The sequence below is a fragment of the Mirounga angustirostris genome, unplaced genomic scaffold (assembly GCF_029215605.1).
Source record: "Mirounga angustirostris isolate CCGP_5_RB_7025 unplaced genomic scaffold, mMirAng1.0.hap1 SCAF_12, whole genome shotgun sequence".
Taxonomy (NCBI): Eukaryota; Metazoa; Chordata; class Mammalia; order Carnivora; family Phocidae; genus Mirounga; species Mirounga angustirostris.
The window spans coordinates 75,144,372-75,161,304 of record NW_026991720.1 but is presented as its reverse complement, the minus strand read 5'-3'; the positions used below and the strand labels follow the sequence as shown (position 1 = coordinate 75,161,304).

The 16,933-nt window shown below is 33.8% G+C and overlaps 1 protein-coding gene across 4 annotated transcripts in view; it reads left to right on the top strand.

Moving 5' to 3' along the window:
- The window catches only part of RUNDC3B (RUN domain containing 3B), a 130,513-nt gene that overhangs the window by 62,392 nt on the left and 51,188 nt on the right, over positions 1-16,933 (top strand). For all 4 annotated transcript variants that reach the window (XM_045864774.3, XM_045864775.3, XM_045864772.3 and 1 more), the window contains 3 exons: positions 3,812-3,897; positions 9,630-9,719; positions 11,884-11,964. In XM_045864774.3, the coding sequence (XP_045720730.1) occupies positions 3,812-3,897; positions 9,630-9,719; positions 11,884-11,964 (257 nt within the window). The remainder of the gene's footprint in view (positions 1-3,811; positions 3,898-9,629; positions 9,720-11,883; positions 11,965-16,933) is intronic.

The window sequence follows — 16,933 nt, the reverse complement described above, 5'->3', positions numbered from 1 at the left end:
TCAATGGCAGTTCCCAGCTCCAACTTCTGTTTCTCTAGCTCAGGGAAACTAAAAGAGCCCCCAGAACTCTCTGAGTAGCCTCTATACCGATGATGTGAACAGACAAATGCCCTTAGGCTAAAAGCCAAGATGAATGTGGGGCTAACTCAACTACCATCCTTCTCTCCAGTACTGTGGCCACTGCAGTCCTCCTGACTTGGTTGTTCTATTAGGTCTTAAATTTGTTGCTCTGTGTATTTTATCCAGTCTTTGGGTTGGATGGGGCCGTGAAAAATGAAACCGTTTAAGAGATTAGAAGGTGATCAGGGTGGTGGAAGAAAGCACTCTTTTAGATAGTGTAGGTAGGGAAGGCTAGTGTAAGGCAACAACGTTTGAGCCAGGATGTGAGTTATGGGAAGAAATGTGCTGTGCAAATAGTGAGCAGAGGAAGCGAGGCATATTAACAGTTGAGATATTACTCTCAATTCAATGAGGTGCTACTTGAGGGTATCTTTCTTTTAATTTTTTTTGAACAATAGAGTACTATAATCTAATTTACTTTTCAAAAAGATCCACTGAGTGCAGTATGGAGCATGCACAGGGAGGGAGAGAGAGTCATGTCAGAAGAGTATAACTTGAGTCAAAAAACCCAGATGATCCTGGAGGTGAGAAATGAACCAGCTTCTGCTTCTAGTGATGACAGAGTAGTTTATATTAGAGCAACCCTTCTGCCAAGAACAGCTGCAAAGATTGGATAAAATACGCAGAGCAACAAATTTAAGACCTAATAGAACAACCAAGTCAGGAGGACTGCAGTGGCCACAGTACTGGAGAGAAGGATGGTAGTTGAGGTAGCCCCACATTCATCTTGGCTTTTAGCCTAAGGGCATTTGTCTGTTCACATCATCGGTATAGAGGCTACTCAGAGAGTTCTGGGGGCTCTTTTAGTTTCCCTGAGCTAGAGAAACAGAAGTGGGAGCTGGGAACTGCCAGTGAAACCAGGACTTAAAATATTGAGAGAGCCGCAGACATATATGTCTGAGGTTAGACATGCAGTTTTTCCTGTGAGCTGTTTGCCAACTCTTAGCTACCTTAAGCACAGAGCAGAAGTTTCATAAACCAAGCTGAAAGCAGCAGGTAGGAGGCGAAAAAAGCTGATTAAAGATTTCACAGTCTTATTCTGGAGACAGACTATTCATAAAGAGAAAAAGAGAGATTATAAATTACCAGTATCAGGAATAAGGAAGAGGCCAATGAACCCCATAGACCCTACAGGCATTAAAAATCCTAGAAGTATATTATGAATAACTTCATACCTATAAATTTTAAACTTATTAAATGGGCAAATTCTTTGGAAAAAATCATAAAACTAACATAAAAAGGAAGAAAACATCTGAATATCCTGATACCTACTAAAGGAGTTGAATCTATAGTTGAAGTCTTCCCCTTGCAGGCCCCGTTTTTAATTTATTCTTATGGATTTGTAAGAATTATTTCTATTTCATAAATGAGTCTTTTGTCAGATGCATGTAATGCAGATATCTTTGCCTACTCTGTAATTTGTCTTTTTGTTCTCTTAAATGATTACAGTTCATCCCCTGAAACAGGAGGGAAGGTAGAGTATATAGGTTTTTATTCAATTAGGTTGGTTGGTTTGGTGGTGAGATGTTTCCTATCTTCTTGATTTGTCTATTTTTTTGTTTCTTTGTAGAGATGAGTAGGGATAGTATTGTAACCTAACTCACACAATTCTTGGGAAGATTAAATATCTTTCTTCTTAAAGATTTATTTACTTGAGAGAGAGAACGTGAGCAGGGGGAGGGGTAGAAGAGAGTGAGAATCTCAAGCAGACTCCCCGATGAGCATGGGGCCCAAACGGGGCTTGATCTTACGACCCTGAGATCCTGACCTGAGCTGGGGTGAAATCAAGAGTTGGACACTTAACTGACTGAGCCACCCAGGGACCCTGGGAAGATTAAATATCCTAATGTATATAAATATTTTAATGTATCTTAAAACAGGGCCAAGCATATATTAATTACAGCCTTCAGAAGTGTTAACCGCATTTATTTATTTATTTATTTATTTATTTAATCAAAAACTTTCAGTGACAAAGAAATGAATATTTGTGTCCCTGGAGGAAAAAAACAAAAAAACCTTAAGTGGTTCACCGTTATCCAACTTTGATAAAGTCTAAAATCTTAAACCTGGTTTTTCGACTTCCCCACTTCATGGCCCCAACATTTTTAAGTCTGTTTATCTTCTGTTCTAGTAAAAGTTCTTTTGTTGAAAGAAAAGAAACTGTTAAAATTAGCGCAGTGTATTATTATAATATAATAGAGAATTCCACAAACATCCAAGGACAGGAAATTAAGTACAGCCCCGTTTTGCATGGATTGAAATTAATAAATCAGGAAGCAGGGCTTTCCCCACATTTCTTATCTAGCAATAGCACAGTCTTGTGTGTCTAACTTTCTCTGGAGAGCAACTCTCCCGGCTTCTGCTCTGGTGAAATCTTAGCCTTTTGATTCAAGCTACTACTACCAGCCTCCTTGTCTTTCAAAGGAAATTTCAAGAGAGAAACTTGGGATTGCTGGCCAGTGGCTTGCCTCTTCCTTCCTGTTAGGTCAGCTACAGCTAATTGTAGGTTCCTCAAGGCTTATTCTGCAGAAAACAACGGACTGAACACTGTGCAGGCTAAAAGGGGTTTTGAGCTTGATGGGCAAATTGCCATGCTAATCACACCCATATCATTCCTTTATTTCCCAGCAGTACTGCTGCTTCTAGTTGGTCAGGTTTTACCACTGTCTATAGATTGACTGCTTTTTGATCCTTCCTATCCGGAAGTTTGGTGAATTCACTAAAGTTGTAGATATTTCTAAAGAATGCTTTTTTTCTCCATATCGGTAGTCAACCATCATATATATTGATTAGTGTCACCTTTATTCTCAACTGTCATTGCAGTGTTTTGATTCTCTGTCTCATTGATCTTCATGGATTTTCTGGAGATTTGTGGGAGGGCTGAGTGAAAATGAAAGTAATCGAACTAAAAAATTCTCATTACAAATATGACCTCTTATTTTCTTTCATTCTAAACAAAGAGTCCAGGAGAAATGCTTTGGATTATTAAAAAAAAAAGTAACTGGCTGTTCTCAACTATTGAATGATATTACCCCTTTCAAAAATAAAATAAAATTATTCACATTTAGTCAGAATTGTCTTTTTCTGTGATTTTCTGCTAGAAATTGGTTCTGAGTAATTTTGCTGTGCGTTTGGTTTTTTTTTTGGCTTAATATTCAGTAATAGTTTTTAGAATGCCCTGGGTGCAAACTCGGTAATTCATGATTTTGGATGCATGATAAATAATGAAATTTGGTTCATTATTAGTTATCTAAAACCTCCCTCTGGAAGGATAGGTGGGAAATTTTCTTAAACAAGTGGTGTGACAGTGATATCTTTTTTAAAAGAGAATAGACTCTGTTCATGTTTTATAAGGAGACTCATTTTAATTAGCATGTTGATTTGGGCATTGAGGCAGAGAGTTATGAAAAGAAGTCTCTGATCCAATATTAATAGTTATGTCCCTTCAGAGGATAGAAAGTTAGTATGATATACTGTATCCTATATCTCTAGAGAACAAAGGTATACTATATGTAATCAAAATTTACCCATTCTTACCTACTTAAATATTTTTTAGCCTTTATCAAATGTATATTTTGACTGAGTTGTTCTTTACATATTAAAATGCTTATATTTTTGATGACTCACTGGGCAAAATATATTTTTAACTTGTAATTATTTTTCACATTTGATTCTTTCTTCTTCCTTTTAGGGTAGAGCCTGGATCAGAGTAGCACTCATGGAAAAACATTTATCTGAATACATCTCTACAGCTCTGAGAGACTTCAAAACAACCAGGTTTAAACATCCTTTTGATTTTCAAATATGTATTTAAAACAATCACCTAAAGATTAGAAATAAAAATAGAACAAAGATTAATTCCCTTCTAAAGTCTTTAACTATTTTATTTCGTTTTTTTTGTACTGTTCGGGTAAATCCACTATCTTCTCAGGAAAATGCCATCCGTCAGCTAAACAGACATCTACTTTGGTTTATCTTTTGAGGCTTCACATTATGCCTAGAATATCTTTTATCTGAATCATTTCTGTTTCTTACACTTTCAGTACCTGAAATTTCATTCTTTCCACAGACTTTTCTCTGAGCAGTTAATTTGAAGGAAAATCTAACTATGAAATTTCTATAGCATTCTTACTCTTTCCACATTTTATTTCTTTGTTTTAATTCATATATGTAACTAATGATCGCTCAATTGTCTTTTAGGGCAGGCTATACGAGTGTTGTTTTTCATAGGTTGTATGCACTTAAGAGATGACATGCTGTGCCGTGTGAAAAACAGGACTTTATTTTTTTACGGTGGTAGAAAAAAAGATTCATATTAAGATAACAGGCATTCCTATAAAATGCTGGTTGTCTAATCTTTGTTTATAGCTTTTGTTAAAGAAACTGCTTTTCTCCATTTCAAAAGTATTTGTAAATGAAAATATTCAATAATTTCAATACCTTGAACATGTACTGTTTAACACAGTGGCCACTAAGCACATGCCACTCTGTAAATTAATATTCATTAAGAGTAGGTAAAATTACTAAATCACTTCTTCAGTTGCCATATCACATTTCAGGTGTTCAGTAGATATGTGCGGCTAATGGCTACCAAATTGCACAGCACAGATGCATAACCTATTGGACCACACTGCCTTAGACACTTCTAAATTACCATACTGATTTCTACCTCATAAATCATGTTTGTGAAAGAGAAGAAGAGAGTGACAACTATAAACCAGTTTTGATAGAGGAAATTAGGTCCATAGATAAAGAAATCATGTATCTGGAAGAATCTTAATTTCCATGTCCTGATGCAGTATTTGGCATTTTGGATTTTGAGAAAACCTTGGCATTTATTATGATACATTCTTTTTTTGTTTTGTTTTTTTGTTTGTTTTATTTCCCACTTTACTTAGATATAATTGACATACTGTGTAGGTTTAAGATATACATGTTGATTTGATATGCTTATGTACTACAAAATGATTACTGCCATATCATTAACTAACACCTCTATCATGGCACATAATTATTTGATATATAATTATTGAATCCTTTTATAGCAATATTCTTTAGGGATATTTCTAAAGATAGGCAGTGAAAATGATGTTTGAGGTGAACTTCATGAAATGAAAAATTTGTTTCTTTTATTTATTATCACTAGTAAATAAGTTTAATTATGAAAAATACTAAAAAGGATACTAAGGCTTTGAAAATAATAGTATCAAAATCTCATAGATCAAACATAAAAATCCTAAATTAATGAAATCAAAACGAAGTTTACACAGAAATCATCTCCTGTTCAATAACCAGGCTGCATTAAGGTTATGGTAGTCTTCGAGTAAAAATTAAAGCATTAGTAATCTTAGTTGTTATTCTTGTTTCTTAGACAATTGGGTGGGGTAGAAATAATTCTCAAATTATTTTTAGAATGAGAAGTTCAAATATTTAAAGGGAAATGCTTTTTGCCTTGTTCTGAGGTGTTAGCTGTCCTTTTTGAGAGAAAGGAAATGATTCAGGGGCACCTGGGTGGCTCAGCCGTTAAACGTCTGCCTTCGGCTCGGGTCGTGATCCCAGGGTCCTGGGATCGAGCCCCGCATCGAGCCCTGCATCGGGCTCCCTGCTCCGTGGGGAGCCTGCTTCTCCCTCTCCCACCCCCCCTCCCACTCCCCCTGCTTGTTTTCCTTCTCTCACTGTGTCTCTCTCTGTCAAATAAATAAAATCTCTAAAAAAAGGAAATGATTCAGCTCAAAAAAGTCCATCAAGTAAAAATACTTTGTAACAATATATAAGCATACATTATTCAAACAGAAACATGGCTTAGGAAATGTTTATACATACATGCAAATATATAATGTTTACATATATACATACACACAGTACTTAAATGTGAATATAATGGCTCTAATTCCCAGGAAAGGAAGTAAGGAGTTATTTCAGAATTCTCATCTTAGAAGTTAACCAAAAAATGCAGTTGCAAAGTCTTCCTTTTTTTGTTTTAAACTATTTATACTGTTTTTTGTTTTTACTGAAATCAAACCAAAGAAACTTCTTCGTTTATAAGTAAACTTGATTGTGAACCTCTAGCCCCAGCATAACTATTATTTGGAAGATTAGGTTTGTAAAATACAAGCAAACTGTTGGAAAGAATAGTTACACCTTACCTTTTGTCTGGATGCTGCCTGATTAAGTGCTTGTACAACAATGAGAAATGATCTCTGATCCTTTAGGAATCTTGAGAGTTTCTGAATCAAGTAATTTCTTCTTATTCTACTCTTCAAAAATAAAGAGTAATGACTTTTGGTAATACAAGTGTTTACCCCAGTACAGAAGGAGGAGCTACATGGGCTAAGATAGGCAAGCTTGAAAATACTAATCAGTGGAAATCCAAGGATAAGATTGGGTAGAGGAAGTATGGGGATGAGAAATACAGTAAATCCTCTGGTAGGAGTACATCACATGGCTCCAGAGTATTAGAGACATCCAAGTAATTTTTTTTTTCCCCCTAAGGTGGGGGATGTCTTAGTGAGCAATTGAAAACAACCCTTGCAGAGTTTCATGGTTTAGGGATTGAGGTGTTAACTGGGAAATAGCCAGAGTTGGGAGGTTGGTGGATTTGAGATTAGAATCCAAGCTTAAAAAAAAAAAAAAAAAAGTGGGTAATTGTTTTGGTAGTTTACTGGGAAGACTGAGAAATAGAGAGTAATATAAGGTAGGTAAGGGAGAAACTGAATTAATTTGCTCCAAGTTTTAATTTCTCCCCACCCACAGACTGAAAAATAATTAGAAAAGTTTAAGATTTCAAAATATCTTGAAACAAGATTGAAAACATTCTGATAAGAATTTGAAGTAGCAAATATGGAAAATGTAAAGAAGAGATGAAATTAGTTTTATGAAGACCTACTTAATACTTTAAAATTGTACCACATACTTAATTTATAATGACAAAAGTTGTGCTCAGAAGAAATATCAATTTTCTTGATATTATAGTAGGACTAAGAAAAGGAAGGAGTAAAGTATAAAATAAAACTTCAAAAATTACTGAGCTCTCACAAAGTGAAAAAGGAGTTGATAAATACTTTTCTCACTTACAGAAAAGTAGATAGTGAACAATATAACATATCTTTCAAGAGCTAAGAAGGACTTCTGGAATCTGAATCTGTTTAGAAGTTTTACGTTATTAAGATGAAAACCATTAGTAAAAGTTGCTTGTATACTGCTGCCTCATAGCATATACAGAAATTACTGAAAATGGATCAGACTTACATGGAAAACTCTTAGAAGAAAACATAAATGTAAATCTTCATGGCCTTGGATTAAGAATAGTTTCCTGGAAGGGGCATAGGGGGATGGGTTAGCCTGGTGATGGGTATTAAAGAGGGCACGTTCTGCATGGAGCACTGGGTGTTATGCGCAAACAATGAATCATGGAACACTACATCAAAAACTAATGATGTAACGTATGGTGACTAACATAACATAATAAAATTAAAAAAATGAATTTGTAAAAAAAGGGTTATAGTAAATGAGGTCTCTACAACATTATACTTCAGGTATAGTTTTATTTGAGTGGAATTATTTCACATGTAGCAAGTGTTTCACTTATATTGTTTAACTTCAAAAATTATTAGTAAAACTAAAACCAAAAAAATTCCTCAAAACAATATTATATACACACATACGTAAGATCTTTAGACTTTAAGAAATCTCTAAAATTGGTTAGATTTGTTTGTGTGTTTGATATTCTTCAACAGTCCCTAAGTCAATTTTGACATTAGGAAACAAGCAGAAATAGTTTTGATCTGATTTTTAGAATGTACTTTTAAAAATGGTGGCCTCAAGATGGAGGGGGAGAAAAGTAGAACTTTTCTTATATAGGGAAATACTAGGAATAATGGGTGATTCCCAGTATCAAAAACCAGAATTCTTTCTAAGCCATGTGTACCATAGAATTTGGGGATCTAGAGCCATTGTAATCATCGTTCTTCTAGGAGTCAGAATAGTCTGTCAATAGCCAATTTAGCTATCGGGACAGTGACAGAATCTCAGGTATATAGATTTATTTAAATATCTTTATCTTTTTGTGAAATATCTTAGTTAAATATATAGAAATTCCTTCCATTTATTTTATTAATCTTTGTTAGACTGGAAGTCTTTAGTTTTTCTCTTTTCTGTATAAGTCAATAAAAGCAATTCCCATATTTCCAAGGAAACAGAAAACATCTATTCCAAGCCAGTCTTCGCACCATATTTATTTGTAGCCTTATATCTGACAGAGGGTAGAATAGTGGTCTCTTATTTTCCTTTGTACTTTTTATTCACTTAAAATTCCTTATGAACTATAACATAGGTTAAATTCTCTTTAAATATTTTTGTTTTATAGGAAGTGGTATGGTTTAATAGAAATACATAGAACTTAAAGTAAGAAGAATTAGGTTTCTTTCTTGAGCAGTTTATCTGCATGAGCTTGGGCAAGTTGTTTTAACCTAATTCTTAACTTTTCTTGATGGTAAATTTGAAATTAATGATAGTTGTTTCCACCTTTGCTTCAGGGCTTTTTGAGCAAGTATCAAATGATATGTTTGTAAAATTATTTTTAAACTGTGAACTATGCAGAATTGGCGGTGGGATTATGAGCATATTAAAATCTTTTTTACTGAAAAGAGTAAGACAAATTTCATTTACTAAAATGTTTTCCTTCTAGTTAGTGGGGTCTTACAGAGTGGCATCTACTGTCTATATCTAATATAAATAGATACAACAATTAAATGATCCCTGCTTACTGAACATAAACTAGCTTTTGCACAGTATTATTTTTTAAAGAAAGTAAATACAATGATCTTACATTCTTTTGTGGAAAAATACCTTTTGGCTCATATCATGATATTTTCTCAAAGTATTTTAAGTATATTAAGATAAAATTTTAGTATTTTAACTAACATTAACTGAAACAGAAAGCTTTACTAACACTGATAGATTCATATTTTGTCAGAGATAATGAACACTTTCTTTTTCATACACAATCACCCTGCTAGCCCATTAGTATTGTAGTGTTAAAGGTTAGCATGAATTACTAATGATCGCATCTTTCTAGTTCTTCATTTAGTTAATAACCCTTGGAATTACAGAAAAACAATGTGTGTTTGTGTTTGTTCTATGCATACCACAATAGTCTACATAGTTTCAAAAAGAGACCAGTATAAATGACTGTGAGTTTGCCATCTTTCAAATTACATTCATACTGCTTCACTATTAGGGAAAAATAGTAGACAGTCTTGGCCCATTGAAAGAGTCACTTTAGGGATTCTTTTTAAGAGAAGTGGAAACACTTAGAATGACTTTTTTGTTAATGCTGGGATTTTTTTTTTTTTCCTAAGTATCTACAAGAATTGGGTGATCCGGATAGTTTTTATTTTGATAAATAAAATTTAGTTCTTTCTACTTTAGTTTGGTCTCTAAATAATTTCTATGGATGAAACTTCAGTCTGCTTTTATATATTTACATATTTACCCATTTAATTTTTTAGGCGATTTTATGAAGATGGAGCAATTGTCTTGGGTGAGGAAGCAAATATGCTTGCTGGCATGCTGCTTGGACTAAATGCTATTGATTTCAGGTACTTAATCTAAGTGTATTCAGTTTTTAAGTTATACGACCTCATAATAGTTTCTACTTAGGTTTTTTTTCTTGGTTTGCTAATAAGTAAAGCACACGGCTGGATATTTATATTGGATTCATGTTGTTCCCTATCCAGCGACATCGGCTTTCTGAGTTTGCTCTCAGAAAAGAGGCTGTCTCAGGTTAAGGAATTAACTGACATGTTTGCTCTCTAGCTTGGGCAAAACAATTCGAGACTGCATTTCCCCAGCAGAAAAATTATATATCCTGGTAGCACTGGAAGAAATTTTTGGATCTTACCTCTTAGTATTTTTAGCTCCTGCTTTAAAATAAAAAGAGATGCACTAAAAGTAGATTCAAAGCCAGAAAGATTTTTATTATCTCATGTATTGAAATAAAAAAGATCCTGGCATATCTTGGGTATCTTATGTTTGTATTATATATCTAGACCAGCAAAAATATTGTTAACATTTGCTTTTATTATCAACAAGATGAATTGATTTCAGACTAAGGTTATAAGTACTAAAAATGAAAATGTAAGTTTTTCATAGATTTATAAAAGTATCTTTTTGCATTTCTTTAATTGATCCAACATTTTACATTATGCTAAAAGTAAAAGGTTTGGGTGCCTGGGTGGCTCAGTCGTTAAGCGTTTGCCTTTGGCTCAGGTCATGATCCCGGGGTCCTGGGATGGAGCCCTGCATCGGGCTCCCTGCTCAGTGGGGAGACTGCTTCTCCCTCTCCCACTCCCCCTGCTTGTGTTCCCTCTCTGGCTGTGTCTCTCTCAGATAAATAAATAAAATCTTAAAAAAAAAAAAAAGTAAAAGGTTTGTTTATAACAAGAACTCAAACATAAGAATGATGGAAATATTAAAATTTTTTTGAAAAATATCACTTAAAAATCCAAGAATATCAACAAAATAAGTATAAAACTTAAATGAAAATCTGTTAGATCTTGAATCAAAAAATAATGCTGCTCATTTCCACTGAGGTTACCATTTTTTAGTATATCACTTCCTTTTCAAAATATTTTCATTTTGTCAGTATAATTTTCCTCTAAGATTTAATAAAGTATTCAGTTATTAGCTGAATTATTCAGAATATGAATATGATAGATGCAATATGGAGGTTGTTTTTTTTTATCCTTCTATGTGTGTTAATTTTTCACTTGTCATGCTGCTGTGAAAGCAAATGTCTTAAAGATAACATTAGTAGTAGTTTTGTAAATGAAGGAAAGCTCTTATGAAGTGTGGCCACTTTTGTTCACTCCTTATTCAAGTATGAAAAAGTATGTACATACCCTTGATATTAACATATTAGAATGGTATTTCAAGAGGCAAACTTCCCAAAGAAACCAGAAGGTGGGAGTTCATAGATGAATTTGTTTTTTAAAAGATAACCTACATCTTGTAAATGTTCTTGTTTATGTTCCTAGAAGATGTACTTTTTTCTTTTAATAATAGTAATAATAAAACTAAACGTCTTTTTTTTTATTATCCAATTGGATATACTATCATACAAAACAAAGATGACTAGATTGGGAGACCAGGAGATCTAGAGTTTCTTTACTGGCTTTATGAGACTCCCAGTATGACTTTGGGCAAATCTCAACCTTTTCCTGTTGCCATGGCCTCAAAAAGGATTGACTAAAGATTAAAAGGGGGTTTTTTTAGCATTCTTCTTAGGTCTAAGATCCAAGCCCTTTCACTTATTCAAATAGTTTAGAAAAACTTTCATTTTCTAATTAGTCAGAACTTTTAAGGAGTTAGTCAATGTCACATAAGAGTTTGTATGAAAATGTGAACAAGTCTTCATTTGAAAATCCTCTAGTAATGTCTTAAAATCCAGTGAAGACCAAGGTAGTGTCTGATAAATGATGTTTGAACAGATTTCTCAGAAAGTTTTTCTTTTGCATGATATATTCATATTAGAGGGTATTAACTTGTGCAATCCTTTGTCATTGGTAGTGAAAGTAGAGTATCTTTATTAAGGTGTTCATTTGTAACAAGTAATGTATGAATTAAATATGAAGAAAATATAAATAAAAAAATTTACCTGCAATTTGATGAAAGAAATGTCTCTAACAAGAGATTGTTTATAACACTTGGCATCAATTTAAAAGTTTATGTATTATGTGACATATTTATTGTCTCTTGTCTTAGCTTCTGCCTCAAGGGAGAAGGATTGGATGGAAACTTTCCTGCCGTAATAGACTACACACCATATTTGAAGTTTACCCAAAGGTATTTGACATTTTGAAATATGTTATTGAAATCTTAATTTATAGTTGAATATCATGTGTAATATATTCATCTGATTAAAACTGTTTTTATTTCAGTGTCAGAAATCATTCAAAAATACAAACTCAATTTGCATTTTTAGTGTTTATGTAAATACACTTTTTGTCTAATTTTAATTCCAGCATAAATATAGCTGTTAGAAAACAGCATGTATTTCTATTGCTATAGTCATTGTAATGATAACTTTAGTAGCCCTATTATAGTCCATTGAGAGTTCAAAACTGAAATCCATCATTCAGATTGTTCTCCAATTTCTTTCCATTATGAAGGAAAGAATAATGAACATTTTGTGCAAATAAATTTTCTTTTTGTTTTTGCTGTGAATTTACAGTTACTCAGGCAAATACAATGAAAAGTTTTATGGCCCTTAAAGTGCGTCGGTGTAAAAGAGTTGTACCAATTTATCCTACTACCAGAATTGTGTAAGAGTTAAGAATTTCCTACAATCTCATCAGCATTGAAAATTAATCAGATGAAATCTATGGATTTTTTTTTAAATTCTCCTTGCATAATTGGTTTCCTGAATAGAATGATCGTCTTCATATATTTTAAAAATGTTATGGTAAGGTCAGAGCTGTAAGGGAAACAGAAATATATGTATATGTGTAATATATGTACACACACACACACACACACACACACACACACACTGAAGATGCATTTATTGAGGACCTAATGTAAGAAAGAAACTTTCCTAACTGCCAGGGATACATAGATTTCAAGAGTGTAGGTGCTTCATGAAATTCTGAGAAGTATAGTCCTTGTCTCTAGGGTAAGAGAAGTCACTATTGGAGAGAGAAGACTGTGAAGATACTTCAGGTAGTGAGGGAGAAGTAACACAGTATTATGCTACCAAGATTTCTAACTTGAGTAAATGAATCACTTGGGAAAGGGGATAATTCTAGTACATTAGATCTATAAAAAAATTACGGCAAGAATTTTTGAACAGGGGCGCCTGGGTGGCTCAGTTGGTTAAGCGACTGCCTTCAGCTCAGGTCATGATCCTGGAGTCCCTGGATCGAGTCCCGCATCAGGCTCCCTGCTCGGCAGGGAGTCTGCTTCTCCCTCTCCCACTCCCCGTTTGTGTTCCCTCTCTCACTGTGTCTTTCTCTGTCAAATAAATAAATAAAATCTTTAAAAAAAAAAAAAAAAGAATTTTTGAACAGGCATAAAATTACACTGTTTGGGATGTATTGGATTATAGGACATTTTATGAAGGTAACAAATAGTTCAAAAATAATACTAGTAAAAAGAATAGTGAGAATACTTACTGAATGCTTTCTATATATCAGGCATTGTTCAAAGTGCTTTCCTTCTATTAAGTCATTTAATCCTCAAAAGCCGGTGACATAGGCACCACTATTTTAATTTTACAAATGAAAAAACTGAAATGCAGAGCAGTTAAATAACTTGTCCATAGTCATACAGCTAGTTTGTGTGGAGTGTGCCACAGGCCTGGAATTACAGAGCAAGATGACAGCTGGACATTAGGGGTTTGGCCATTAACGTGTAGGTGGAAAGGCTGTTTTTAGTGATTTAGGAAAGGACTTAAATTAAAATATAAAGATAAATGTGAATACTAATTTTTCTCTCCTACTTATATAAGAGTCTGTATTAATTATTACAACACTTTACAGTAATGGAACCTTCTCAACTGGTCCCCTTAGAATGAATTTGATGATATATGCTCTGTGTCTCCAACTTGCTTAACCACTTTTTATGCAACTTCCTCTTTCTCTGATGCACTAATCCAAACATGTATGTATAGCTTCCTCTCCTTTATACACTGAGGGATTTCTCCTATCTTATAAAAAGAACAATAAAATGAGAAGGGAAATATCAGTTCAACCTAGTCATAAGCACGTTTGCATTACTGACCATGGAGATCTTCTTTTTAGAAAGATTTAAACTATCCTGATTGTCATAAAGAACCAGTATTTTAAACAGTCAATTGCTTCCAGGAAATATGCCTGTATTAGACACATTTTAAAAGGCTTTATTGGGTTTTAATTTTAAGAAACTGTAAAAGTCTATCCCTAACAAAATTTCTGCTTTTAATTTATTTGGAAAGTAATATGTATTAATTATAGAAAAATTAGAAAATAAAGACAGGTAGATAGAAGAAAGTTTAAGTCACTCATAATCTTACCTTTAAGAAGCAGCTGCTAGAAGCATTAACATTTTGATGGGTAGCTTTCCGGCATTTTCTATGCATAGATATATTTTTTCTTTAATTAAAATGGAATCGTAATGTACATGTAATACTTATTTCCCTTAATACTGTATAATGGACATTTTTGCATGTCATTATCCTTCCACAGCCTCATTTCCCTAATGAATTTAATTTAATTATCTGTATAACGTGTTTACCCAATTATTGTTGGACCTTTAGGATGCATTCAGTTAGTTGTTCGCTGTCACATGCACTATTGCAGTTAATAACCTTGTAACTACATCTTTTTATACAGACCATGATTATTTCTTTAAGTTAAACTCCTGGAAGTAAAATTTCTTGAATAAACCATATATATTATTTATTAAAGCTTTTGAAATATGCTGTCAAATTGCCCTCCAGAGCGGCCATACTAGTTTAGTTTCTATAGGCAACCTGAGAGATTGCCTCCTTACCCCCATTGCCAACTAAGTATTAAAAGTGTGGCCAGTTCTTTAAGTGAAAAATGATATCCTATTGGGTTTTTTTCCGATTGTTTTAATTTGCATTTATCTGATTACTGGTGCCACTGAACTTTTAAAAATGTTTATTAGACATTAGTCTTTTTAAATGATTGGAGTGTTGTTACCTTTCAAAGTTTAATATATGAAATATATTAATAGAAGACATCCTAAAATATATTTCATATTTAAAACTGGTTTTTAGTTTTAGGTTGTGTACCAGTGAGATGAAACTCAGTTTTTCTGATATACGTCTTTTTTTTTTTTTAAAGATTTTATTTATTTATTTATTTGAGAGAGAGAGAATGAGAGAGAGCACATGAGAGGGGGGAGGGTCAGAGGGAGAAGCAGACTCCCTGCCGAGCAGGGAGCCCAATGCGGGACTCGATCCCGGGACTCCAGGACCATGACCTGAGCCGAAGGCAGTCGCCCAACCAACTGAGCCACCCAGGCGCCCTCTGATATACATCTTGATATAACTTTAAACATTTTTTCTTGAATGGATTTTAGGCCTGAAAAGTCCAGTAGCTAATTATTGTTGGTCTCTTATGACGCCTTCAGTATTTTGCTTTTAAATATAATGTCATAAGCATTCTTATAGCTAAGTCTTTGTACTGTTAGGATTATTTCCTTAATGAGGCAAATTTCTACAAACAAAATGGCTGATTTAAAGAGACTGTCAAGTCCTGTATGTTGTTAAATTGCCCTTCTTAGACATTCTGTCCCCTACAGTCTGCCTTTCCTTCGCTTCTTTTAGGGATAAAATAATCCTTTTCCTGTGGAAGACCAGTCCTTTGACCTGTACACTACATCCCATCTTCTCTCTTATGTTAAGGTCTTCACCCCAATAGTTGTCCTCTTCCATTTATTTTCCCTCTTTTCTAGATCTTCCCACATATCACAGCATACAAGCAGTGTTATTTTCCCCATGTTAAAAAACAAAACAGAAACTTTCCACATAGTCACTATGAGCTACTTTTCAGTCACCTCTCCTTTATTATAAAACTGTGTCTCCAGGTTTTTTTTGGGTTTTTTTTTTGCCTCCATTCTCCCTTGCACTATTCAAATTGAGCTTTAGTACTTACCCGGGAAAGTGCTGTTGTCAAAGTCAGCAGTGATGTCTCATTGCCAAATCCAGTAGTTAATCGTTTCTCATCTGTCTGGACCTTTGAGCAGTTTGATACACGTGATTGCTCTCTTCAGCACTTCTCCAGTTTCCCTCCTGTTGGCTCCTCCTTACTTCCTGTCCCCATTTCTCCTCATCTCCCCAACCTCTGAATGTTAGACTGTTTCAGAGATCATTCCCAAATAATCTTTTCTGTGTGTAGTCACTCTCTAAGTAGTTTGATCCAGTTGTATGGTTCTAAATATTATCTTTATGCTACTCTTTCCCAAATGTATACTTCTACCTGGAACACTGCCCTAAACTCTAGACATCTAGCTGCCAACTTGCCATCTCCACTTGAATATGTGATAAGCACCTCGAATGAGCATGTACGAAGTTGAACTCCTAATTTCTCTCCTCTCAACTTTTCTTCCTTTAGCCTTTCCCATTCCAAGAATTGTAGTTCTGTAATTCTGGCTGCTTATGCTCAAAACTTTAATATCATCATTGAATTTTCTCTGCCATAATCCACATAGGATCCATCAGCAAACCCTTTGGCACTATCACTTTTACCTCCTTAAATTAAGATCCATTATTTCTTCTTTGTCTATCTTTGTTAAAAATAAATGTTTAATTATTAGAAGTAAAGGAATAAAGAAGGTGAGTGATTATAATTCTTACTTATCAGCAATTATAAATAATAAAGCATTATAAAGATTTTTGGTAAAATAAATTATTTTTCCTTTTATATCACTGATATTTCCTTCACTGTCTCAGTAAAAATTCTAAAACCATTTTGCTCTTTAAAATATAGGAATGTTTCTGAAATTCTTAAGTATTATTTTCCCACCAAAAATGTTTGCAGAATTTCTATGTCTTTTAGAATAAGAGATACTTTTATGAGTATCAACTTTTATAATTGTGCATAGGATAAAATAAGTTTTAGCAAAACATATAGACCATTCGTGACCTGGCATCAGTTTACCTTCTTAGCCATATTATTTGTCTACCATCCATTCAGCTTTTTTTGAACAGCTATAGGATTATTGGTCATTGAAATGTTCAGAGGCAATGTAATATTGTTTAAAAACTTTGTAATGTAATACCAGTTTCCCTTATAGGGTGACCTTGAGC